This window comes from Muscardinus avellanarius (genome assembly GCF_963383645.1).
Source record: "Muscardinus avellanarius genome assembly, chromosome: 6".
NCBI lineage: Eukaryota > Metazoa > Chordata > Mammalia > Rodentia > Gliridae > Muscardinus > Muscardinus avellanarius.
Window position 1 is genome coordinate 93,976,022 of NC_137791.1, and position 26,765 is coordinate 94,002,786.

At 35.6% G+C, this 26,765-nt stretch overlaps 1 protein-coding gene across 1 annotated transcript in view; it reads right to left on the bottom strand.

Moving 5' to 3' along the window:
• Positions 1 to 26,765, bottom strand: part of CEP135 (centrosomal protein 135) — a gene marked incomplete at its 3' end in the record, with an annotated part of 58,311 nt that overhangs the window by 30,015 nt on the left and 1,531 nt on the right. The window contains exons 2-10 of the mRNA XM_080698031.1: positions 20,646 to 20,836; positions 20,224 to 20,391; positions 19,379 to 19,520; positions 16,079 to 16,163; positions 12,611 to 12,739; positions 8,782 to 8,997; positions 6,292 to 6,357; positions 4,438 to 4,576; positions 2,023 to 2,246 (exon numbers count right to left, since the gene is read on the bottom strand). Of these exons, the coding sequence (XP_080554157.1) occupies positions 2,023 to 2,246; positions 4,438 to 4,576; positions 6,292 to 6,357; positions 8,782 to 8,997; positions 12,611 to 12,739; positions 16,079 to 16,163; positions 19,379 to 19,520; positions 20,224 to 20,391; positions 20,646 to 20,836 (1,360 nt within the window). The remainder of the gene's footprint in view (positions 1 to 2,022; positions 2,247 to 4,437; positions 4,577 to 6,291; positions 6,358 to 8,781; positions 8,998 to 12,610; positions 12,740 to 16,078; positions 16,164 to 19,378; positions 19,521 to 20,223; positions 20,392 to 20,645; positions 20,837 to 26,765) is intronic.

Consider the following 26,765-nt stretch of genomic DNA (forward strand, 5'->3'; position numbering starts at 1 on the left):
AAAATTAACTTGCACTGTATTTTCCAACTATTCTTTCTTTTTATATTATAAAACACAGCATAGTGTAGTATTCACACTATGTAAATTAAACTGTTTATATAACTGTTAATAAAAATTCAGCCATTAGGCAATGAGATTAAAAAGCATAGTCTCAAGTCTCATCAGAAAACACAAAACTCTTTGACAATGGACACAGGATCCTTAAGGGAAAGATGACAAGCCAACCACAGTGTCACATACCTGTAATCCTAGTACTGGAAGGCTGAGACAGGAGGATCACAGGTTCAAGGCCAGCCTGGGAAATTTAGTGAGACTGTCTCAATATAAAATACAAAAAGGGCTGGGGATCTATCTCAGAGGCAGAACATCCTTGGGTGGCTCAATCCCTAGTATCCCCCTCCGGAGAATTGGTAAATTTAGCCAAATTTAAAATCAAATATTTTGAGTTTTAATGATTTTTACCCCAACTTGCCCTAGTTTTACCTAGAGTGTAGATAATGTTAGGGTCTTCCTTTATAACTTCTATACCTCCAAAGCTTAAAAAAAAAGAAGAAAAAAAAAAGATGGGTATAGTGGCACATGCTTATAATCCCAGGACTTAGGAGGCTGTTACAGGAGGATCACTGGCTTGAAGTCAGCCTGGACAACTTAAGTGAGGCCTTCTGCAACTTAGTGAGATCCTGTTTCCAAATAAGAAATAAAATCAGGCTGGTGGGTTAGCTAAGAATGCCTCTGGATTCAATCCTGAGTGCCACAAAGAAAGAAAGAGAAAAAAAAGAGAAAGATCTAAAGAACCCAATAAAAACAAAACAGAAAAAGAACACAGAAAATAATTAAGACTTAAAATAGCTACATGATTTTAATCTTTCATCTATCATTGTCAACTCTCAAAAGTATACACAATGGGAGATGCAATTAGAAAATGATATACAGGTCAGGTCCATGGTGCACATCTGCAATCCTAGCTACTTGGGAAGCTGAGGCATGAAGGTTGCAAGTTCCAGGCCAGCCTGGGCAACTTAGGGAGACCTTATCTCAAAACAATAAATACATTAATTAATTAATTAAAAAAGGGGTTGGGGATGTAGGACAGCAGTAGAGTATCCTTGAAATGAAAAGAAGATAATACAGGGCTGGGGACACAAGGCCCTGAGTTTGATCACGAAAGAAAGAAAGAAAGAAAGAAAGAAAGAAAGAAAGAAAGAAAGAAAGAAAGAAAGAAAGAAAGGAAGGAAGGAAGGAAGGAAGGAAGGAAGGAAGGAAGAAAGAAAGAAAGAAAGAAAGAAAGAAAGAAAGAAAGAAAGAAGCAAGCAAGCAAACATCTTTTTGTTTGGTTTTTGTTTGGAGACAGGATCTCGCCAATTACCCAGGCTGGTCTTGAACTCACGATCCTCTTACTTTAGCCTCCTGAGGAGCTGGAATTAGAAGTACACAACACCACATCTGGCTTTCAGAGTGAACATCTTTATGAACTTACAAATGTAGTTGCAGTGAACAAACAGAATAATCTAGACTAATCTGCTCAAGCACCCACTTCCAATTTCTACCTGTCTCCTATTGTGCAGTTAGGGAAGATGCCCAGTCAGTAACTGTGACATACCTCCTGACTGGTGAAACTAAGGCTGGGAATGAAATGAAGTCATGTGGACGAAGCCACTCTACGACCAGAGGGAAAATGCAGCTAATAGAGAAAATAAATTCTAGAAAGAGAAAACATGTCCAGGAGCATGAGTTTCTGGGTTCCAGTCTTTGGAAGTCCAGATGTACTTTTCCCATGATACAGTTATCCAAGCTGTTCTTAATTTCTAGGAAATCAGTAATATTACACTTTGTTGTGGGTAGTATTACTAATGCAGGGTTCCCACAATACACGTAACAGAAGAAAACAAAAGTCAAAATTCAGACTTACTAAAAGCAAATATGAATAAAGTTATGTTTAATATAATCATAAAGCAGAATTTTTGTAATGCTACTCTCTTGCCTTATAAAACAATGTTACTTACTCTTATAAAACAATGTTACCTTTTCTAGTGTTTTAGATACTGGAATTTTTTCACGGGCACAATAATTTGTAGAGCAAGATCTTCGCTGTATTATATGTTGGAGTCGTTCTAATTCTTTCTTATAATAATCTCGTTCTTCTTCTATACCTTTCAGAAATGTATCTAAACGAGAAGGTGATCTGTCTCGACGTTTTATTCCATGTTCTAGCCTCATCCTCTCAACTTCTAAAGTAAGTTCTCTTTCTGCAGATTAAAGAGGTCAAATCTTTTAAAAGTTGCATATATAATAGAGATTGACCAAAAATAATTAACAGCTGTTAGAAGGAAAGCTACAAAAAATCATGAACTGTACTGTGTACAACTGTAAATACCTGATTTATCAGAGGTAAATAATTAGAAAGGAAGAAAATATTAAAGCAAAACATTAAAAGTTTAAACAGCTAGGCATGGTGGTGTACTCTTATAATCCCAGTACTTGGGAGGCTGAGACAGGAGGATGGCAGTTCAATGCCAGCCTCAGCTACTTAGTGAGGCCTTCCACAACTTAGTGAAACCCTATTTCAAAATAAAGAATAAAAAAAGGGCTAGGGTATAGCTCAGAGCTAGAATGCTCCTGAAATCGACCCCCAGTCCTGCAAAAAAAAAAAAAAAAAAAGTTTAAATAAATTCCAGTAAATCAAAGACCCCCTGTTTTTGTCTTAACACAGAATGGGCATTATTTAGTACTACAAAACAAAGCAAAAAATTTCCATACGGTATTTTCTAGGGGCCTGAAAATGTTTTGGAAGAAAATATATCTGCAAACAATCATATATGTACAAGTGGAATATTAAATTTGAATTTATTTATTTTTAAAATGTTTGTGGTACTGAGGATTTAACCCGGGGGGCACTTTATACTTCCTTAACTATAACCCCACCCAACCCTTTTAATTTAAAATAGGATCTAAGTTTAGATCCTGGCTTCAAACTTGTGATCCTCCTGCCTCAGCCTAAGTACTAGGATTACAGGCATGTGACACTGTGCCCCATTTAAGATTAAATTTAATATAGTATACACATATACAGAGATCAAAACAATTCAAGCCTTTCCCCAAATAAGCACAACTATCAGCTTTTACCATAGAAATCACCTTTTCATGACCCAAAGTAACCATATTTGGAAATTTCATCTAGTTCAACCAAATTAAGTTAATGTTCACTACAATTCTGAAGCATGGAATGATTTTTATCTTATATTCTGATTCACTCCCATCTCTTTCATTGATTCAGCAGATATATAATGAACATTTACTACCTGTCAAACACTGGCTATGAATTAAAGTCTAAAAATCAAGCTGGGTGTGATGGCACACACTTATAATCCAGTACTGAGATAGGAGGATAGTAAGTTTGCCACTGGCCTCAGCAACTAGCGAGGCCCTGTTTCAAAATAAAAAATAAAATAGGGCTGGGGGTATAGTTCAAAGGTAGAATGCCCCTGAGTTTAATCCCCAGTACCACACAAAAAATCATACAGAGCCCAGGTTGGCCAGGTGTGGTGGTGCACGCCTGTGATTAGAGTTCTTCAGGCTGAAATGGGGAATCACTGGTTCACAACCAGCATTAGCAACTTAGCAAGGACCTCAGCAACTTAGTGAGATCCTGTTTCAAAATAAAAAATAAAAAAGGGCTGGGGGTGTAGCTCATAGGTAGAATACCTCTGGATTCAATCTTTAGTACTATATACCTACACACACACACACACACACACACAATCACACCCAAGGTTAAGGTCAAACAAGTATTCTAATGGTAGCAGGACAAAAGCTAAACCAGATAGTGTATAATGCAAATGGAGGAGGACAAGCTAGCCAATTCACCTGGAGGAGTGACCAGACAGGTAAAAAGAAGTAGGAGAGTGTGAAAGAATGGGCAATTATGCTAAATCCTAAGACAGCAAACAAGTGCCCACTGGATTTATTTAGCATATGGAGGTGAATGAAGACCTTAACAAGAGCAGTTTTGTTGGGGAGGTGGGGAACGGAGCCAACTGCGGTAGTCTAAGGAGCTAAGGAATAGCAGGTGATGCAACAGAAACAGCAAGTGTGGCTTTCAAGGCGATACAACTGTGTTTCCTTAGAAAACACTGTGCTTAAATTTTCTATTTTAGAAATGTCTTCGCCTTAGTCACAACTCTATTTAGCAGTCTATCTCAAAGAAGGCTATAATCCTGTTGCAAAACAGAGTCTCCTGTACCAACAAGTCAAAATATAAAAGAATTCTTAAGGTCCTTGAAGGAAAGATTTCTACTCTATCTATAGTAGCTAATATGGTTTCTGGTTCATAGTCAACACTCAGCAAATATTTATTAAATGAATGAATGAGAGGTTATTTACTAAGAAAAATATAACAAGAACAAATCACTTTTTTAGTTATTAGTACTTACATCTTACCTGTAACTGCAAAACATTCCATTTTTTTGCTAAGTCTTTGTTTTTCTTGTTCAAGCTGTTGAACAACAGTTTCCAGGTCTGATTTAAGAAGGAGTTCATCACTCAGTCTCTCCTTTTCTTTATGGCACAAGCTTAATTCCTAAAAAAATTAATATTGTAATTCATATTTTTCTAATATCTTTATAAAATGTTAGAGCAATTAAACCCAAATATCAACAATGCTCCTTTGTGGACGGTAGAATTATTAAGATATTTTTCTTTCTAATTTGTTTAGCATATTGTCTTAGTTTATTTCCCTAAATTATTATGCACTTATAAGATAAAAAATTTAAACTTTATGTTTAAAAGTAATAAGACAAGCTGAAAGTGTCACCTATAATCCTAGTACCAGAGAGGCTGAAACAGAAGGACAGGTTTGATGCCAGCCTCAGTAACTTAGCAAGACCCTGTTTCAAAATAAGTAAGTGTTGGGGTTATAGTTCAGAGGTACAATGCCCCTGGGTTCAATCCCCAGTACCAAAATAAACAAATAAGCAAAGAAACATTTTGTTCTGAGATTACTATATAAATCTGTATCTACATTATTCTTTCATCTGCACAGTGAGATATTAAGAACAGGATGCTGAGGACTCTGGTGAGGATCAAGTTCTGGATGTGAAAAACTTTGCAGGATGCAGCGTGTCCACCCTACAAGTGATTAATATATGTTAGCTATGAACGTCATTGTTATCTTAAGCATACATAAAATACAGCACTATTGGAAAATCTTAAGCATACATAAAATACAGCACTAATGGAAAATATAAAAAGTACCCACAGCAACATTTTACTCTTCACCACTACTAACACTTGGCCACAGCCTCCCAGGCACTGAGATACAAGTGTGCACAATGCCTAGCTTGGTTTCATTTTTAATCACCTGCTTCACCAGAACATCTCAGCTAGACTGTACACAGTAAACATGATGAGAAAACTAGAAAGTTAACAGCAGTCTTTGTTTCTAATCTTAGAGAAAATTCTTCCAATTTAACAGTCTATTAAAAAAAAAAAAAAAAACCCTCATTCTTCCGGGTGGCTATCCAGTTTCACCATGAAAGCAAGACATTCTTTCTTCTGGTTCCAGACTGTATGCTGTATCTAGGCTTCTGCTGTGATCATTATTAATTTTCTCATTAAAAGACTACCAGAAAAAACAAAAGAACTAAGAAAATGATTGATGCTGCACCAAACAAAACCATTAAAAGAGGACTGAGTGCTTTTTATAACTGCAAATATGTCAACTAATTACCAATTTTTCATTTGAGTATTAAATAAATCGATAAGTAGCAAAGTCATGAAAAGAATGTAAAACTCCTGACAGGCTTTCAAAATTGAATTTTACTTGCAAACATACTATGTAAAATATTAAAGAATTCCAAAAGTATAAAGCCATTTATCCATACAGTGAACTATTGCTTAGCTACAAAAAGGAATGAAGTACTGACAATGCTACAACAACATTACCGACGTAAAAGAAGCCAGATGTGAGAGGCCACGCACTGTACAGTCCCATTTATACGGCAGTGAGAAGACATCGACCTACAGAAACCAAAACCAGGTGTGTGGACGTCGGGAGTAAGCACAGAGGAACCAGGGGTGACCGCTCAATGAGCATGAGGTTCTTTTTAGAGTAAAAAATATTCTGGGATTAAAAAGTGACACTTGCATAACTTGAGACTACATTAAAGCCACTGAACTATACACTTAAAAGAATATTATGATATATAAATTATACCTCAATAAAATATTTATGTAAAATAAAGCATAAAAATTTATTGCTGAAAATGCTGGCAGTTCAATATAACATCAACTTACCAGTTGAAGTTTGGCCATTGTTTCTTCAAGATTTCGCATTTCAGAAAGGTTTCTTTTAATCTCTTTCTAGGAATAAAAAGCCTATTAAGTAAACACCTAACAATATTCATCATTAAGTGACAAAGCAACAAGACCGAGTGATTTTTTAAACAGTCTTGTTTCCCTTCATGCGTAAGATCTGAGGCTTTAGTGGGAGCACTCAATTTCAACGAAGAGGAGGCTTCTCTTTAATCTCTTGGATCCTGAAGCTTACAGGGGTCTAACTAACATCTGAAAGAAAAGGGCCACTTGAAAATCTTTTCCTGTACACCTGTAGGACAGGTCATCTATCTGTGAATAGTGCTTATTTTACTCTTTCCTTGCAATTTGAATGTTTTTTTCTTTTTCTTGCCAAATTCCTTTGGCAAGGACTTCTAATACTGTCGACTAGAAGGGATGACAGTATGTATCTTAGACTTGCTCCAGATTTAGAGAAGAAGAAAAAAAGCTTCCAGTCTATCAAAACTAAGTATGTCTGCTGTTAGCTTTTCATAAGTGATTTTTTTTTATTATATTGAGGTACTTTTTTTCTATTCTGCTAATTAGTGACTGTCACACACTTTAAAATCAATTCAATGATATAGAACAGTAGTCTTCAAATTGGGTTATATCTTCTCCTGGCATAAAGATTTCCCAAGTACTATGTAAAACTACAGTATGTACAAATATTTAAAGAATCAATAGCTGTATCCTTAATTTGTACATATACTTCTTAAAAATGATCTAGCCAAAACTTGATTGTTGTGGTCTAAGTATCATGTGGGTTCTCTTTTCACTCTCCCTACCCCACTGTTTTAAAGAAGGGCTTGCATCTCTTTCCTATCATGATAGCACCATTTCAAGACATCAAAAACGTTTGAGGGGTTAAAGATATAACTTAGTGGCAAACTGCTTGTCCAATCTGTGCAAAGCCCTGAGTTCAATTGCCAACACCACATCTCAAAGTAAAATAATCTGAAATGTTAAAATGTTGGGGCTGGCTTAAAACTTTAAATAAGATATTATTTTTTCCCATCATATTTCATAGAGATGTTTTCAGTAAAATTTTAACTTTTTAAATATTTATCAATATTTTTGATATATATGTCACTTTGCCTCCCTGATTACTAAAAATTTCAGAGGAGAATGTTAATAACATTTTGAACCTTAGAGTCACAGTTAATTTTTAAAATAAAAATTTTAAATTCATATACCTTTTAGACAGGTATGACAGAGTGATCATAAGAATATATTCAAGCATAAAATATGTTAAAATAGAATAAACTTTGTGAGAATTTTATAGAGGAGTCATTTTTATTTCACTGGCTATACCTAAAAGAACAATGAAACAGTTTTAAGAGATCAATATTTACAATAGACTAGAAATCTCATCCTTTGCATCCATTTAAGGTTAAAGATAAAAAAAAAGTTGGCTATGGTGGAGATGTCTATAATCCCAGTACTTGGGAGACTGAGACAGGAAAGACACAGGTTCAAAGCCAGCCTCAGCAACTTAATGAGATCTTATTTCACAGTAAAAATTAAAATAGGGCTGGGGGTGTAGCTGGAAGGTAGGACACCCCTAGATTCAGTTCCCAGCACCATAAAAAGAAAAGATGAAAAAAGTTAGCTACCAACTTCAAAGTGTGCAAGGACATAGTTTAAAAAATAATTTTAAAGGGTTTTTGAACAAAAAATGACAGATGTCAAACTACAGAGGCTTTCTCACAATGCATATAAAAAGACAGAGACTGAAATCTTGAAGGAAACTAGGAGTTAAGAGGTCTATGGTTGCCAGTCATGGTGGCGCATGTTTGTAATCCCAGTACTTGGGAGGCTAAGACCGGAGGATCGCAGGTCCACAGTCAGCCTCAGCTAATTAGTGAGGCTCTCCACACTGAGTGAGAGACCCTGTTTCAAAATAAAGAAAAAAAAGACAAGAAAAAAAGCAACTAGGGCTGGAACACAGCTTGGAGGTAGAATTCCCGTGGGTTCAATTCCCAGTACGACAAAAAAAAAAAAAAAAAAAAAAGTCTGGAACACCTAGAAAAACACAACAATTTAGAGGATGTAAGGAACACTTAAAAAAAAAAAAAAACTGCCTTGAACCGGGCGAGGTGGTGCACCCTTGTCATCTCAGCATTCGGGAGGCTGAGACCCAGAGGATCGCGGTTCACAGACAGCCTCAGCTACTTAGGCCCTTTGCAACTCAGTAAGACCCGGTTTCAAAAGAAAGAATAAAAAAATAGGGCTGGGGGTGTAGCTCGGAGATAGAATGCCCCCTGGGTTCCATCCCTAGTACGGCAAAAACAAACAAACAAACAAACAAACAAAATCCTTGAATTACCAAAACAAAAAACGAAAACATGTGTAATAAATAACCTGTCAGGGCTTCACAAGGGCTCATGCTCACTGTGCTCTAGGAAAACTACTGAACACTCTCCTCCCACAACCAGACACACCATCCGTTACCTTCGCCTCCCCAAGTTCTTTGTCAGCAGTCTCGAGCACTTCTTCTTTATGTCTTTCCAACTGCTGTGCTAATTGGTCTATTTCAGTTAATTCTTGGCAAAGTTTTTCATTTTTGTTACTTAAATTAACAACTTCAGTTGTCACTGTTTCCTTGGTTTCCATAAGCTCTTGAATATGCTTCTCCAGGTCTTTATTAGCTTGCTGAAGAAAGTCAACCTAAATTAAATTTGTAATTCATAAGGTATATGAACAGAAAAGTTACCCTGAATATTGAACTTTCAAAATAATATTTCAAGAAGCTATATTTTAAGCCAGGTGTGGTGGCCCATGTCTATTCTTGGGAGGATTCTTAAGTTTGAAGCCAGTCTCAGCAACTTAGTGTGACTCTTTTCCAAAATAAAAAATATAAAGGGCCGAGAATTTAGCTTGAAGGTAAAATGTCCCTGGGTTCAATCCTTGATACTAAAACAAAATAAAACAAAAAAGGAGCTGTAGTTTTAAAGATACTGAAATTAAAACCACAGCTACTTTTTATTTGCAAACCTAAATATTCATTTTATTTGCAAAACTGATATAATATGTGGTTTAATAAAAATACAAACACATTGGCTTTCATTTTCAAGCACATTTTTCTCTATAGTGTTCTACATAGGAAATGTCACAATTACGGCTGGGCGTGGTGGCACACACTTGTAATCCCCGCGCTTGGGAGGCTGAGAAAGGAGGATCGTACGGGTTCAAAGCCAGCCTCAGCTACTTAGTGAGGCTTTCAGCAACTTAGTGAGACCCTGTTTCCAAATAAAATATAAAAAAGGTCTGGGAGTATAGCCCAGAGGTAGAAAGCTTCTGGGTTCCACCCCCAGTACTACCCAAAAAAAAAAAAATATATATATATATATATATATATATATATATATATATATCACAATTATGATATTAGGATGTGCCATATAGTTGCTGCTACTATCTTTCTTCATATGGCTACTGAGTACTTGAACTGTGCCTAATTAAAGTGAGATGCACTATATATCATTTTTGATATATTGGGATAAATATATTGCAAACGATTCTACTTTTTTGTTTTTTTGAGATTACATTTGTTTTTTACTTATTTTATAATTTTTTCAATTTTTTTTTATTTTTTCTTATTTTTATGTGGATCATACTGAAAATGGCATACATTCAGACTGTCCTTGGTGTCCCCCCACCCCCCACTTCCCCTTATCCCCCCTCCCAACAGTGAGTATCTAGGTTAACCACGCCACATTCATACTTTTACACATATTCGGATGTAGCTCCTCCATTAATCAACCTCAGCCTTCTTCCTCTCCTACGTTTTTCTTTTTACTTTTTAAAATCTGGCTACTAGAAAATTTTCTTTTTTTTTTCTTTTTTTTTTTTAATTGGTGCACTGTATTCATACATCATAGTGGGATACAAACTTTTGTAGACATACATGTACACATCGCCCAGTCAGCCCCCACCCAATCCCCACCCCATTCTCTCCCCATCCCTCCCTCCCATGCTTGGCTTAGTGGTTGACATCTAGTATTATAGCAATTTATCCAAAATTAAAAATGATAATCTCACATAACAGTTTCATTTGTCTGATACCAAGCTTTTGATGACTTAAAGATAACATTTCAATATTTCTTTTTACTTTCTTTCTTACCAGAGAATACTTTTTTCTATTTTTTAGGTGAAACTATCATATATTTATCTATTTATTTTTCAGAAAAAAACTCTATCCTAATATGAAATATGGACTCTAGATACCCAAAACGATCTTGAAATAGAACAAAGCTAGAAGATATATATTTTCTGATTTCATACCATATAAAGCTACAATAATTGAAACAGTGTAGTACTATTCTAAAGGCAGATATATAAACCATTGGAGTTAAATAAAAGCCTAGAGCTAAATTCTTCCCTATATTGTCAAGTTATTTTTGACAAGGTTTCCACGAACATTTGGTGGTAGAAATAATAATATTTTAACTAAATATTGTTGAAACATAATAATTACATGGAAAAGAATAAAGTTGGACCCTTACCTAATCCCATATACAAATATTAACTCAAAATAGATAAAAGACCTAAATATAAATCTTAAGACTATAAACTTTTAGGAGAAAATCTGGATCATAAAACCTCACAACATTGAAATTGGCAGTGATTTCTTGGATATGATTTCAATGGCACAGAAAATTTTAAATTACATATTTGCTCTATGTATTTCAATTGGGCAGCACTGTTATAAACCTACTAATGACAATTTTTAGATACTTTTATTGGGATATTATAATTCTACAGCATAGATAACTTTTACTTACTTTATTCTGGCTCAAGCATCTCTGACACATCTAAATTTCTGTAGTTCATATGCCACCCATTAAGGAACTCACCTACTCTTTCACCCTCTGCTCAAATGTGTGGCAAAAGTGGTTAAAAGCTACAGGTTTGAGGTATATATGCATGTATATACATAAATACATATATATGTATATATATATACACACACGCACACACACACACACACATATATATATATATATATGCTGATATATGTAAGCTTTTTAAATCATTAAAAATTCAGTCATAAATTTTTATCCTATCACACAAATTAAACTTTGTTAGCACATTTTCATATATTCCCTTGCAGTGTTTTCTCTTTCAAAATACATATATACATTTTGTGTAAGTGTGGTACTGGGGACTGAAACCAGAGGGATTCTACCTCCAAGCTACACCCCTTGACCTTTTATATTTTTTGCTTTGAAACAAGATTTCGCTTGATATGATGCTGAGGCTATCCTCAAACCTGCGATCCTCCTGCCCCAGCCTCCTACAGTAGTGGGATTACTGTGCCACCATGCCAGGCACATATTAAAAAAAATTAAGCTGGGCATGGTGGTGCATGCTTATAATCTCTGCGCTTGGGAGGCTGAGACAGGAAGGTTGCACAGGTTCGAAGCCAGCCTCACCTACTTCAAGAGACTTTCAGCAACTTAGTGAGACCCTGTTTCCAAATAAAATATAAAATAGGTCTGGGAGTATAGCCCAGAGGTAGAAAGCCTATGGTTTCCACTCCCAGTACCACAAAAAATAAAAATAAATAAATAAATAAAAATAAAAAGCAAAATGAAGATTAAACTGTGTTTGTAGTTTATTCTTTTTTTAACGTTTAAATTATGGTGCCCTGCTGGGTGTGATGGCGCACACTTGTAATCCCCGCGCTTGGGAGGCAGAGACAGGAGGATCGCGCAGGTTTGAAGCCAGCTGAGCGCGCTGGCTTAGGAGACCCTGTTTCCAAATAAAAATGTAAAAATAGGTCTGGGAGTGTAGCCCGGAGGTAGAAGGGTTTCCAGGAACCCCAGTACCACCAAAAAAAAAAAAAAAAAAAAAAAAAAAAAAAAAAAAAAATTATGGTGCCTTAATTCCTATCTTATTGAAGATTCTTTTTTTTTTAACTTTTGGAATTCGGGATAGAAGCCAGGGCACTCTATCTCTGAACTACATCCCCTGACCTTATTATTTTATTTTGAAACAGCATCTCACTAAGTTGCTGAGGCTGGTCTTGAACCTGTGATCGTCCTGTCTCAAGCCTACAAGTACTGGGATTATAAGAGTGAGATACTGTGTTCAACTTAAATATTTGTTAAGAACTAGATTTTTCCATAGTTGCATCATATTTCTATAAACTTTGGCTCTATCAACTTTTTCCCCACAATAATAGCTCAGTGATCAAACTTGTCACTTTTAAAAGTATACAGATCATTAAAAACACAGAATTTTATATACTTAGTGAAATAATTACAGGATCAATTACCTGGATATTTAAGTGAGCAATAAGCTTTTCATTGGCCTTATTTCTAGTTTCCAGGGACAAGACATCTGGAGAGCGGCCACCGTCCAAAGCAACCGACAGTCTTTCTATCTCTCGTTCTCTTAGCTCGATCTGAAACAATGTCACAAAGTAATTTTCAAAAATCTGGATTTGAACCAAATGATCAACCCTAACCATTTATTTGGACACTTTTTTATGTCCTATAATGTATACAAGAGATTAACATTCATATTTGTGTACACATAAAAAGTGTATATATGCAGAGCAAAAATATGTAAAGTAAAAAATATTAACAGTTTGTCAATATAGTTTTCATAAGTATTTTCACTGAATTGATTCTTTCCAATTTAATTTTTGGGTTTTCCTCCTCCTATAAGATTAGACAATTATTAACATAAAAAGAAACTTACTAAAATAGCTTATATTCATGTTCAAGTACTAAAACTGAATCTAAACTACCTCAGTACCTAATAGAATATGGAAAGAAAGAATAAGCAAATGTAAAATATACAGAAAACTAAGGTGCTACTGAACATTGGTATTTAAAAAGAATAGGAAAAGCCAAGCATGGTGGTGCGTATTTGTAATCACAGCACTTGGGAAGCTGAGGCAGGAGGATCACAGGTTCGTAGCCGGCTTCACAACTTAGTGAGACCTTGTTTCAAAATAAAATAATTAAACAGGGCTGGCAGTGTGGCTCAGAGGTAGAATGCTCCTGGGTCCCATCTCAAGTATCACAAAACAGACAAACAAATAAAACAATCAAAAGGATAGAAAATTGGGGCAAATTTAATTACCTATTATTTAGAAAACAATAGACAATTAAAAAAAGATTACCGTTAACCATGAATTGACGCTCATTCACATGCAAGAATTTGGATGAACACACAAATCTCCAAAGTTTGGCTCACTTGTCCACAAAAATATAAAAACAAAAGCCAAATATTCAATTCAACCAATGATTACTGAATGCAGAACCAGGTATACAAAGACAAATAAAACACAGTTTCTGACATTCAGGAACACATAGATTCATGGGAAAACTCTCAAGCAAAACAATATAAAGTGGTAATTCAATGATACACTAAAGGTAATATGCATATGGCACCAAATTTTTTATTTTATTTTTTGTGGTACTGGGGTGGAACCCAGAGGCTTTCTACCTCCAGGCTGTACTCCCAGACCTATTTTATATTTTATTTGGAAACAAGGTCTCACTAAGTTGCTGAGAGCCTCACTAAGTAGCTAAGGCTGGCTTCAAACCTGCACAATCCTCCCGTCTCAGACTCCCAAGTGTGGGGATTACAAGTGTGTGCCACCATGCCCAGCTTTTTATGGCACCAAAATATTAAGGAAATTTAATAATTTACTCTCTCTGCATGGTTAGTTTGTGCCTATGGAAATTAGCAAAGACCTTCTCAAATAAATGTAACCTAAAAGGTCATAACAATGGTATAAAGATGGCTGTTCCAGGCAGTGATATAAAAGCATAAAACAATGTGGTATTTTTGAGGGAGTAGAAATGGCTCAATATGACTGGGTTGTGATATGCAAGAAATCTGTGGTCGGAGATAAGTCTAAAGAATTTGGATTTAAGCCGGGCATGGTGGTGCACGCTTGTAATCCCCGCGCTTGGGAGGCAGAGACAGGAGGATCGAAGCCAGCTGCACGCGCTGGCTTAGGAGACCCTGTTTCCAAATAAAAATATAAAAATAGGTCTGGAAGTGTAGCCCGAAGGTAGAAGGGCTTCCAGGAACCCCAGTACCACCAAAAAAATATATAAAATAAAATAAAGAATTTGGATTTAACAGAATTAACAACTGTCTAATGATTAAGGCTTTTTTTGTTCTTTTTTTCTGAACCTGGGGATTAAAACTCAGAAGCACTGCACTAAGCTATATCCCCAAGAATGATACTGAACTTTCCATCTTCCCAGGTTACTGGGATTACAAATATGTGCCACCCCACTAGCTATACTCATTCATTAAGTCTCTAGAGAATCTAACTATAAACATTGCTAATTTTTTTTTTTTTTTTGGTACTGATTATGGAACCCAGGGTCATTCTACTGCCAAGCAACACCCCCAGACCCATTTTTTATTCTTTATTTTGAAACCGGGTCTCACTGAGTTACAGAGCGCCTCACTAAGTAACTGAGGCTTCCGCGAACCACAATCCTCCTGTCTCAGCCTCCCAAATGCTGAGATCACAAGCGTGCTCTACCATGCCCGGCTCTTAAATATTGCTAATTTTAAAGGCAAACAAACAGGAAGTTAAGACAAGGTGATAGCTCAAGAAGGATAGATATTTTAAGTTGGAAAAAGGGCTTAAGAACAGCAAAACTGGTGCTGGGGAGATAACTTATTAGAAGACCCTTAGTGCTTTATGCATGCTGAGCATGTGCTCTACCACTGAGCTCCACCCCTAGCCCCACAAAGTTTAGATATGGGCTGAGAAAAACAAAATAAACTGAAGTGAAAAGAAGAAAAACAATAATGACTGAGCCTAGTATAGTAAGCTCAATGAAAACTGATGACAACAATCAATTGGTAGTTTTAATCATCAAGGTCAATTTTCTCCAAACACTTTGGCCACCCCACACAGATGGTAAAGACTGACCAGCCTATGTTTATAAAGTGATTGGATAAAAATGTGATGAAAAAGTGATTATAAGCTGAAAAATACAAATGACATTCAACTCAGGCCTATTTTAACATCTCTTCATGAAATTTTTGGTTAACATTATTTCAATTTCATTTAATTCCATTTTTATCCAAAAAATCTTCAAATTATGAAGATGTAACAATTATGGCAACACATAAGTTACATCTATGTTTCTACATGCAAATCACTTCACTCCAAAACTAAAGCCATGTGTAGAAAATGAAAAGCATGTTACCCAATTTAAACTTCAGTAAGCATATTAAGAAAAAAACTTGTAATTTAGCCAGGATATCAACAGAAAGCTCAAAAAAACAAAACTTGCTATGGTTATGACTTCACTCTGCATCTCTTAATTCTCCTGCTTCTTCAGAAAACTGCTTTATGACACAGTAATGTACACAATTACAGAAGAGTAATTTCTAAAGAGATTTATGTTAAAGATGACAAAATATATAAGGATAAAATCATAAAAACCAATTTTATAATATAGTATACTTCAACAAAATCCCTTCTGCTTATAAAATAATGTTCTTATAAATTCTATCTGAAGAGACACTTTACCTAAAAGAAAAATAAAGACAAAAAAATACTATTCACCTCAATGAATAATGAATAATAAGGAATAAGACAAAATAACAAGAAATGAATCAGGTGCTTTAAAGCCATTTAAGCCATTCCAGCCACAAACTCTATCAACAAACTGACAGAAAAGAAAAAGGTAATATAAAAACTCAGTATAATATAACTCCATCCTAATCCAAAATTTACAAATAATAGAAACCTTACCTGCTTGCTATAGTCTCTCACCCCACTTTCCATTACTGCCAACTTTTCCTGTAGCTGGTGGACTTCCTGCTGAAGTTCTTGAATCCTGAAACACATTTATAACTAATGTCAATATACATATACTTTTGTTAAAAAAGAAAAAAACAACATATGGATGGGTGTGGTGGTGCACACCTGTTATACTAGTATTTGTGAATCTGAGACAAGAGGATTGCAGGTTCAGAGCCAGCCTCAGCAACTTAAAGAGGCCCTCAGCAATTCAGTGAGACTCTGTTTAAAAATTAAAAAATAAATTAGCCAGGCATAGTGGCCCATGCTTATAAACTCAATACTTCCAGAGACTGAGACAGGAGGATCACAGGTTTGTGGCTAACCACAGCAACTTGGTGAGACTCTGTTTCCAAATAAAAAATAAAATATGGCTGAAGATGTAGTTCAGAGGTAGAACACTTCTGGATTCAATCCCCAGCACAAAAAGAAATAAATAAGTAGATAAATATATACATAAATTAGAAGGGTTAGTGATGTAGCCTAGAGGTTGAAGGCCTATGAGTTTAATGTTCAAGCCCTAGGACCCCGCTCCTGGAAAAGAAAAAAAAAAAAAAGCCAAAATAACAAGAAATGAAAATAGATGGCTTCTTTTACAAATTCTACACTTCCTGCTTCTCAGTGAGGGATGAAATGCTGCCACAGGGTCCCAAAGCTTTAACATAAATATAGTACCTCAGCTTGGAGAATTACGTTGCAAGAATAGATTAAAAATTTGAGTGGTAAAATACTTGAAACTTAAATACATTATGCAATAAAAAATACCTCTCTATTGATTTTGATCCTTCATAACAACTCTTTGAGGTACTCCTACCAATTCTTAAATTCAGGACACTGAACGTTTAGTTTAAACTCAAACACCACTAAGTCAAATAAGGGACTCAATGTGACTCAAATGTGTTTAATGACTATGCATTGCCTAATTAACCACTCTGCAACCCTGGAGAGAAGATAAATATTGAGAAAATTGAAACTTTCTTTCATTTATTTAAAAAACTACTTTTCCCAGAAGTTACAAATTCTAATATAATCAATATTTTGTCCAAATTACCTGAATTCTACAAGTATCCAAATGTATTTGTACTACTTCAACATAACATATTTTTGTAATGAAAAATCATGTCTGCTTTAAGTCTGCTTTTAGAAGAGATTTTCCATGAAGTGGGATGAGTGAAGCCAGACACATCCCGTCCCTGCTATTATTAGAAACAAAGTCTCCTACTAATCTAAATTTAGGAGGGAAAGGCATGAATACAGCATACAAATACATGATGACTATGAAAACAAACAAAATGTGTATGTGCAAACTACAGTAAACTAGATGATCAAAAGAGAATGATGTCACAATGCAGCCTAAATAATTCTTTAGATAATACTACCCTATTGTAAGCCAGGTGTGGTGGTGTGCACCTGCAATCTCAGTACTTGGGAGGCTGAGACAGAAGGATCACAGGTTTGAGATCAGCCTTGGCAATACAGCAACCCTTGGCAACTTAGGAAAACCCTGTTTCAAAATAAAACAAAATTTGAGCCGGGTGTGGTGGCGCACGCTTGTAATCCCAGCATTTGGGAGGCTGAGACAGGGGGATCGTGGTTTGTAGACAGCCTCAGCTACTTAGTGAGGCCCTTTGCAACTCAGTGAGACCCTGTTTTAAAATAAAGAATAAAAAATAGGGCTGAGGGTATAGCTTGGGGGTAGAATGCCCCTGGGTTCCATCCCCAGTACCACAATAAATAAATAAATAAAATAAAATAAAAAGGACTGGGGATGTACTTGAGGTAGAACACACCTGAGATCAATCTCCAATACCAAAAATTTTACAAAAAAGTAATAATAACACATTGTTTGAGAAGTCCTAGATTATAACTTTAACAAGAATAAAACACAAAACAGTTTATGGTTCATATAACTATATAAACACAGCTAGATGTGGTGGCATGTGCGTAATAATCACTACTATTCAGGAAACTGAGGCAGGAAAATCTCAAGTTTGAGGCTAGCTTGGGCAACTTAACAAGACCTCACCTCAAAATAAAAAAATAAAAAGGGCTGAGGATGTAGCTCACTGCTAGAGTACTTGCTAAGCATGAGTGAGGCCTTGCACTCCACCCTAGTACCTCAAAAAAAGAAAAAGTACATAATATCAGAATAACTGGGTGAAGAGATCCTACTCAGTACTTCAACCAGTAACCTTTTTTAGATTATTAAGATTAAAAAACTGAAAAACTCTCCCATATGCTCTGCATAATATACAAAATAAGATGCTATCTACTAGTGTATATCATAGTATGAAATGCTTCCTGTTATTGCCATAGTGTGACTAATGCTTCTTAGCTTGTTCTTTGAATGCCTTATCATTTTCTTCATGGTATCTTATGTATTTCTCTCATATCAGCTCTATTACTGGACTGCAAGCTTCTGAAAAGGACCAACACTACTTATTCATCTTTATATGCTCAAAATATTTAACACAGTGCCTTGCCCATTTAATTGAAAACTCAAATTAAATGTATATCTGATCCACTTTAAGGAACTTAAATAACATAACTAGATAAATCATGATACGAATTTCAAATCCGGTTATAAGTCTATTCATGTCCAACTGGCATGTGATATAAATCTGAAGTAACAGAGATTCCTGCAAAAGATAAAGAGATGAAACTAAATTTCTAAGCAACTATACTGAAATAGATTCTTAACAGCACTAAATTATTTCAAAGTAAGTATGGACAGAAATCTCAGATATATAAACCATTTATTTGTTTTTTTTGGTGGTACTGGGGGTGGATCCCAGAGGCTTTCTATCTCCAGGCTATACTCTCAGACTTTTTTTTATATTTTATTTGGAAACAGGGTCTCACTAAGTTGCTGAAAGCCTCACTAAGTAGCTGAGGCTGGCTTCGAACCTGTGCGATCCTCCTGTTTCAGCCTCCCAAGCGCAGGGATTACAAGCGTGCACCACCACGCCCGGCACAAACCATTTATTTGAAGTCAAAGTTTTAAAACAAGTGAAAATATTCTATATCATTCAGTAAATTATTGAGTGCTTATGCAAAGTACTGCATTAGGTACTGGGGAAACAACAGCCTTCCATCAAGAAACTTACAACTAATCCTGTGATCAATTAAGCCAGCCAATAATTTTTATTGGTTTGGATGCTGGGGATAGGACTCAGGGCCCACATATGCTAAGCGCATGGGCTGCCAGTGAGCTATATCCTCAGCCCCAACAAAGAATTATTTAATGTTTACCTGTTATCGGCCACTTGCAGAAGGTCTGCAATATAAGGGTCATCTGGCTGCGGAACTGGATAAGAACTAACTTCTGAGGGAGGGACTGGTTCATCAATTTGCATACGCTGGCGCCGGAAAGCAATACTTCTTTTCTTGCCACCTAAAATTCAAATGAATGTATTAAAAACATTAAGGAGGAACAAAATAAAATACTTTCTAAGAATCAGATGTTCATGTTAGCCTATTTGTTATAAAGTACATCTCTAGTTCATGTTATATAATAAAACATTTTCTGCCTCAAATATATCTACCCTGGTCTTTAAACAATATATTCCTAAAAACCTCAATAAGACATGAGTATAAAACAAGTTTTGTATGTTTGAATGCTTGATGTGCATGCTCAGACTTAATTTGTTTAGCTAGACAGGAATTTAGGCTTGGCAAAATTAAAAGCTCAGTATGCGTTATATATTTGTTATTATGAGCTCAAGAAATCATAACAGAAAACTGCCAAATAAGGAGCTTAAGACAGTGAGACCTAAAATACACACATTTATTAAGCAACATCAAAAGAGCAGGTAACAAAAATTTTAAATAGCAAATTAGAAGAAAATAGAGTATCACCTGTAATATAAAGTCATGCTAAAACCCAAGTTAGTAGGAATTACAAGTACCAGGAATCTTTTTAATGATTAAATGGATCCTGTCTTAGTCTAAAATAAATGAATTTGTCTTTTTAAGCATCTGACCAAGATTGGAATTGTACTTGAAAACTAATAGATTCTTATGAAGAATAAAAACAAGCACAATTTTGTCTTCATTGGCATTCTACCCAATTTTGTTTTGAGAAGGAATAAACTTACCTGGAGTCTGGACTACAGCATGCAAATTCTTTTCTTGAAGTTGTTGAATTTTTTCATTTTTAGCTTTGCTTTCTTTCTCCAATAGTTTGAGTTTATGAACATATTGGTTATTTAGAAATTTCAAATCAGCTGTTTCACGTGTATTCTTCTTCAATGTAGTTTTCAACTCTTAAAATGAAAAAGATTCAAACACTATTTAAAATATCAAGAAATTTATGAAGTTATTCCATTACATAAAGTACAAAAAACATCACATCAATTTTTGTTTTCCTTCTTGGGAATTCTTCAACACACCCTAATGTACTTAGGGACTGTTAATAGGACTATAATATTTTCTAATCAATAGTTTTAAAATTAGTTTAGCCTTTTCTACATATAAAACAAAAAGGGCAAAAATATCGTATTCAAAAATGTTCATTTACCTTTAATGTGTTGTTCTGAGAACTCTCTCAGTTTCATTAACTCCAGGTATAAGTCATTATTTTCTTTACTCAATCTTGCATTTTCAAGTTTATAGGGTTCCAAAACAAAATCAAAATTGGCACTTTCCTTTTCAGCTTTTACAGTAGATAATTTTGCTTGTCGAAGGCTCTCTGTTGTATGAACTAAGTCACTAAAATTAAGAAACAGATCATCTAAATACAAGGAAATATTCCAGTAATCCTTTAATAATTTTAAACATATTTTTGTATATATTTAAATATGTCTTAATGTTAAGTTATATAAAATTTAAACAAAAGAAGCCAGGCAGGGTAATGCATGCCTAGCTACTTGGAATGCTGAAGCAAGAGGATCACAAGTTCAAGGCCAGGGTATGTAATTTAGCCAGACCCTGTCTCATTTAACTCCAGAGAGAATGGCAATCATCAAGAATACAAACCATAACAAATGCTGGCAAGGAAATGGGGAAACTGGAACTCTTACACACTGTTGGTGGGATAACAAATGAGTACAGCTGCTACAGATTCAGTGTGGAGGTTCCTCAGAAGACTGGGAATGAACTACCATATGACCCAGCTATACCACGCCTGGGTATCTTTCCAAAGGAATTAAAGTCAGAATACTACAGTGACACATACATATCCATGTTTATAACAGCATATTCATAACAGCTCCATCAACAGATGAATAGATTATGAAAGTGTGGTATATCTACACAATGGAATTTTACAAAATTAGGTCATTTGTAGGAAAATGGATGGAACTAGAGAATATTATGTGAAGTGAGATTAGTTAATCACAGAATGTGAAGGGTCATCTATTTTCTCTTAAATGTGAAAGCCAAAAAGAAATTGGGAAACAAACATCTATGCCCCAAACATAGGGGCAGCTACTTTCATAAATCAAACTCTTTGTGACATAAAGTCACACATAAATCCCAACACAATAATACTGGGAGACTTCAACACACCTCTCACAATACTAGACCGATCTTCCAGACAAAGGGTCAGTAAAGATGCCTCAGAACTAAAGAACACCATTAACCAAATGGACCTGTTGAACACATATAGAATATTTCACCCAACTACAGCAGAGTTTACATTTTTCTCAGCTGCTTACGGAACCTTCTCCAAAATAGATCACATCCTGGGACACAAAATGAGCACTAGCAAATTTAAAAAATGTTACATACTTACCTGTGTCATTTCAGACCATAATGGAATGAAACTAGAAATCAACTATAAGAAGACCCAGAGAAACAACATAAACATGTGGAGAACGAAGACCATACTTCTGAATGAAGAATGGGTCATAGAAGATGTAAGAGGTGAAATAAAAAAATTTCTAGAAACAAATGAAAATAAAGATACAACATATCAAAACCTCTGGACACTTTGAAGGCAGTATTAAGAGGACAATTTATAGCACTGAGTGCTCACATAAGAAAAACTGAAAATCTTCAAATAAATAGCCTAACGACACACCTCAAAGCCCTTGAAAAGCAGGAACAATTGAAACCCAAAGCCAGCAGAAGACGGGAAATTATTAAAATTAGAGCAGAAATTAACAAAATAGAGAATAAAAAAATACAGAAAATCAACAAAACCAAAAGCTGGTTTCTTGAAAAGATTAACAAGATTGATAAACCACTAGCCAACCTAACTAAAAAAAAGAGAGAATCAACCCAAATTATGAAGATAAGAGATGAAAAAGGAGAAATTACTACTGACAGTGTAGAAATCCAGAGGATTATCAGAAACTACTTTGAAAAACTATACTCCAACAAAATGAAAATCTGGAGGCAATTGACAACTTCCTAGATAAATATAACCTTCCTAAACCGAGTCAAGAAGATATAGAACACTTAAACCAACCAATAACAATCAAAGAGATTGAAACAGCAATAAAGAGCTTACCATCAAAGAAAGGCCCAGGACCAAATGGTTTCCCAAGTGAATTCTATAAAACCTTTATAGAAGAGCTAACCCCAATACTACTCAAACTATTTCGGGAAATAGAAAAAACCGGGACTCTCCCAAATACATTCTATGAAGCCAACATCACACTAATACCCAAACCGAATAAAGACAGTTCAAGGAAGGAAAACTACAGGCCTATATCTCTGATGAACTTGGATGCAAAACTATTAAACAAAATACTAGCAACACGCATTCAAAACCACATCAAGAAAATCATTCATGGACTTCCGGGAAGATGGTGACCGAGAAAAGCGGGGCTTAAGAGCCCCGCTAACAACAAATCTCCATTACTACAAAATCAGCGCCTTTCATAGCCAGAAAACACCATCACCAGTGAAACAAAAAATCACCAGGCTCCAGAAAGAAAGCGGACTGAGAACAGAGCCACAGAGGAGATACACCAGCCTCGCGCCCGAGGACGCGGCAGACGTGGCAGCAGCGCCATATTGCCGGCGGCACCGGCAAATTCACGGGACGGCTACAGCAAGCTGAGTTGAGCCACTGCGGAACAGCCAGGCGGGATTTCTCGGCGCAGACATCACCTAAAGCTCCCAGTGGCCGAGCTCAGCACACGCTGCAGGGATTCAGAGTGGAAATCAAAACCAAGAAGAAAAACTCCAGCCCCACAGCCGAGGGCATAGCAGCGGCGCCATATTGCCACCGAATTCAGTACAGCTACATCTGCGTACTCAACAACAGTGAGTCAAATTGCGGGCCACAGAGGAGAAATCCCAGTACTGTACTCCCTGGGACTTGACCCAGTGGGAGAGGGGCAGTGGCAGAGATATCACACCATAGGAGAATGGGCAACCTGGCACCCCCCCCCCCCACAGTCTAAAGCAGCCTCTATCGACTCTCTGGGTCGGAGACTCTGTGATACAACCCAGTAAAGCAGTAGTGTGGTCTGAGATACTACTGACTCGAGATCCAGAACACCTTAAGTGAAGTCATAGTGACCCAAGGGAAGAACCCAGAGAAGGCACAAACTTCCGAAATCATGGGAAAGAAGAATAATACTGGAGCAATAAATGCACACAACCCCACAACATCAGAACCCGATAAAACAGAAAATCAAAGATTTCTAGAAGATCAAATCAGGAAAATAACTGTAGAAATAATAGAGGTGCTTCGAAAAGAACTCAGAGAGAGCCAAAAAGAGATAAAGGATGCAATTAATGAAGTAAAGGCCTCAATTCAAAGCACAAACAACCGATTAGAACACATGGAGAACAGAATCTCGCTCTTAGAAGATGATCATTCCAAAAATGAACGCATAGTTTCTAATCTAGAAAAAAATATCCGACAGCAGGAATCTGATACTGAAGAAATATGGGCCCATTTTAAGAGCTAACCTAAGAATAATTGGAATAGAGGAGGGAAAAGAAAGTGAAACCAAAGGGATCAACAATCTCTTCAAGGAAGTAATAGCAGAAAATTTTCCAGACATAGAGCAAGAGGTCGATACACAGGTCCAGGAAACTTGTAGAACTCCCTTTAGACAGGATCAGAGAAGAGGATCCCCACGCCACATAATTGTCAAAATGACCAATGTGGAAGCCAAGCAGAGAATCTTAAAGGCAACAAAAGCAAAGGGCCAAGTGACATTCAGAGGCAAACCAATTAGAATCACTCCAGACTTCCCAAACCACGTTATGAGAGCCAGAAGGGCTTGGAGTAACATATTCCCAATTCTGAAAGAAAACAACTTCCAGCCAAAAATTTCCTACCCAGCAAAACTTTCTATCAAATTAGATGGAGAAATAAGAAGCTTCCATGACAAACAGAAACTGAAGGAATTTATGTCTTCAAAACCAGCACTAAAGAAAATACTCAAAGAGATTAACTACAAAGAAGAAATAGGTAACACACTCCAGAACTAGAGAAACAAGAGTTTCCATCCAACAGACAACTAAGATTGGTTATCTGTTGAGATTCATTATTTATGTTAGTCTGTTACCTATCTCTAAAGGGTATTGTTTGCCTTTATTGTTGTTAATTTTTAGGATTTCTAGTTGGAACATTAATATACCTTCAGATATAGCATTTGGAAATAATTTATCCCATTCTATTAGCAACTGTTAACTCTGTTTACATTGTCTTTGGATATACAATATTTTTTTTATTTTTTAGGGAGTTTGTATACTTTTCTGTTGCCTGTGCCATTGAAATCATAACCAAGAAATCACTGCCAATTTCAATGTTGTGAGGTTTTATGACCCAGATTTTCTCCTAAAAGTTTATAGTCTTAAGATTTATATTTAGGTCTTTTATCTATTTTGAGTTAATATTTGTATATGGGATTAGGTAAGGGTCCAACTTTATTCTTTTCCATGTAATTATTATGTTTCAACAATATTTAGTTAAAAGATTATTATTTCCATCACCAAATGTTCGTGGAAACCTTGTCAAAAATAACTTGACAATATAGGGAAGAATTTAGCTCTAGGCTTTTATTTAACTCCAATGGTTTATATATCTGCCTTTAGAATAGTACTACACTGTTTCAATTATTGTAGCTTTATATGGTTTGAAATCAGAAAATATATATCTTCTAGCTTTGTTCTTTTTCAAGATCGATGTGGGTACCTAGAGTCCATATTCCATTTTAGGATAGATCTTTTTTTCTGAAAAATAAATATATAAATATATGATAGTTTTAGGTATCATATATAAATATATGATACCTAAAAAAATAGAAAAAAATATTCTCTGGTAAGAAAGAAAGCAAAAAGAAAAATTGAAATGTTATCTTCAAGTCATCAAAAGCTTGGTATCAGACAAATGAAACTGTTATGTGAGATTATCATTTTTAATTTTGGATAAATTGCTATAATACTAGATGTCAACCACTAAGCCAAGCATGGGAGGGAGGGATAGGGAGAGAATGGGGTGGGGATCGGGTGGGGGCTGACTGGGCATTGTGTGCATGTATGTCTACAAAAGTATGTATCCCACTATGATGTATGAATACAGTGCACCAATAAAAAATTAAATTAAAAAAAAAAAAAAAGAAAATCATTCACCATGACCAGGTAGGGTTCATCCCAGGGATACAAGGCTGGTTCAATATATAAAAATAAATCCATGTAATTCATCATATAAACAGAATCAAAGACAAAAACCACATGATCATCTCAATAGATACTGAAAAAGCATTTGATAAAATTCAACATCCATTTATGATAAAAACACTGCAGAAAATTGGAATAGAAGAAACATATCTCAACATTATTAAGGCAATCGACAATAAGCCCACTGCCAACATCATATTAAATGGGGAAAAACTTCAAGAATTCCCCCTAAAAACTGGAAAGAGACAAGGATGTCCATTATCACCACTTCTCTTCAATATAGTACTAGAGACTAGCCAGAGCAATAAGGCAAGAAAAGGAAATCAAAGGAGTACAAATAGGAAAAGAAGAACTTAAGCTTTCACTATTTGCAGATGACATGATACTATATTTAGAAAACCCAACAAACTCAACCAAAAGGCTTATAGAACTGATCAACAAATTCAGCAAAGTATCTGGATACAAAAATCAATCTTAAAAAATCAGAAGCTTTCCTGTACACCAATCATAAATCCACTGAAAAAGAAATTCAGAAAACACTTCCACTCAGGATCTCCCACAAGAAAATAAAATACCTAGGAATAAACTTGACCAAGGAGGTAAAAGATCTCTACAAAGAAAATTATAAAACACTGAAAAAAGAAATCAAAGAAGATCTTAGAAGATGGAAAGATCTTCCATGTTCATGGATTGGCAGAATAAATATCATTAAAATGGCCATCCTCCCAAAAGTGATCTACAGATTTAATGCAATGCCCATTAAACTACCAAGATCATTCCTCACAGACATAGAAAAATCAGTCCTTAAATTTATCTGGAATAACAAAAATCCCAGAATAGCCAAGGTAGTTCTCAGCAACAAAACCACGCAGGAGGAATCACAATACCTGACTTTAAACTATACTACAAAGCCATTGTAATAAAACAGCATGGTACTGGCAAAAGAACAAATATATAGACCAATGGAGCAGAATAGAAGACCCGGAAACAAGTCCACACACTTTCAGCCAATTGATTTTTGACAAAGAAGCCAAAAACATACACTGGAAAA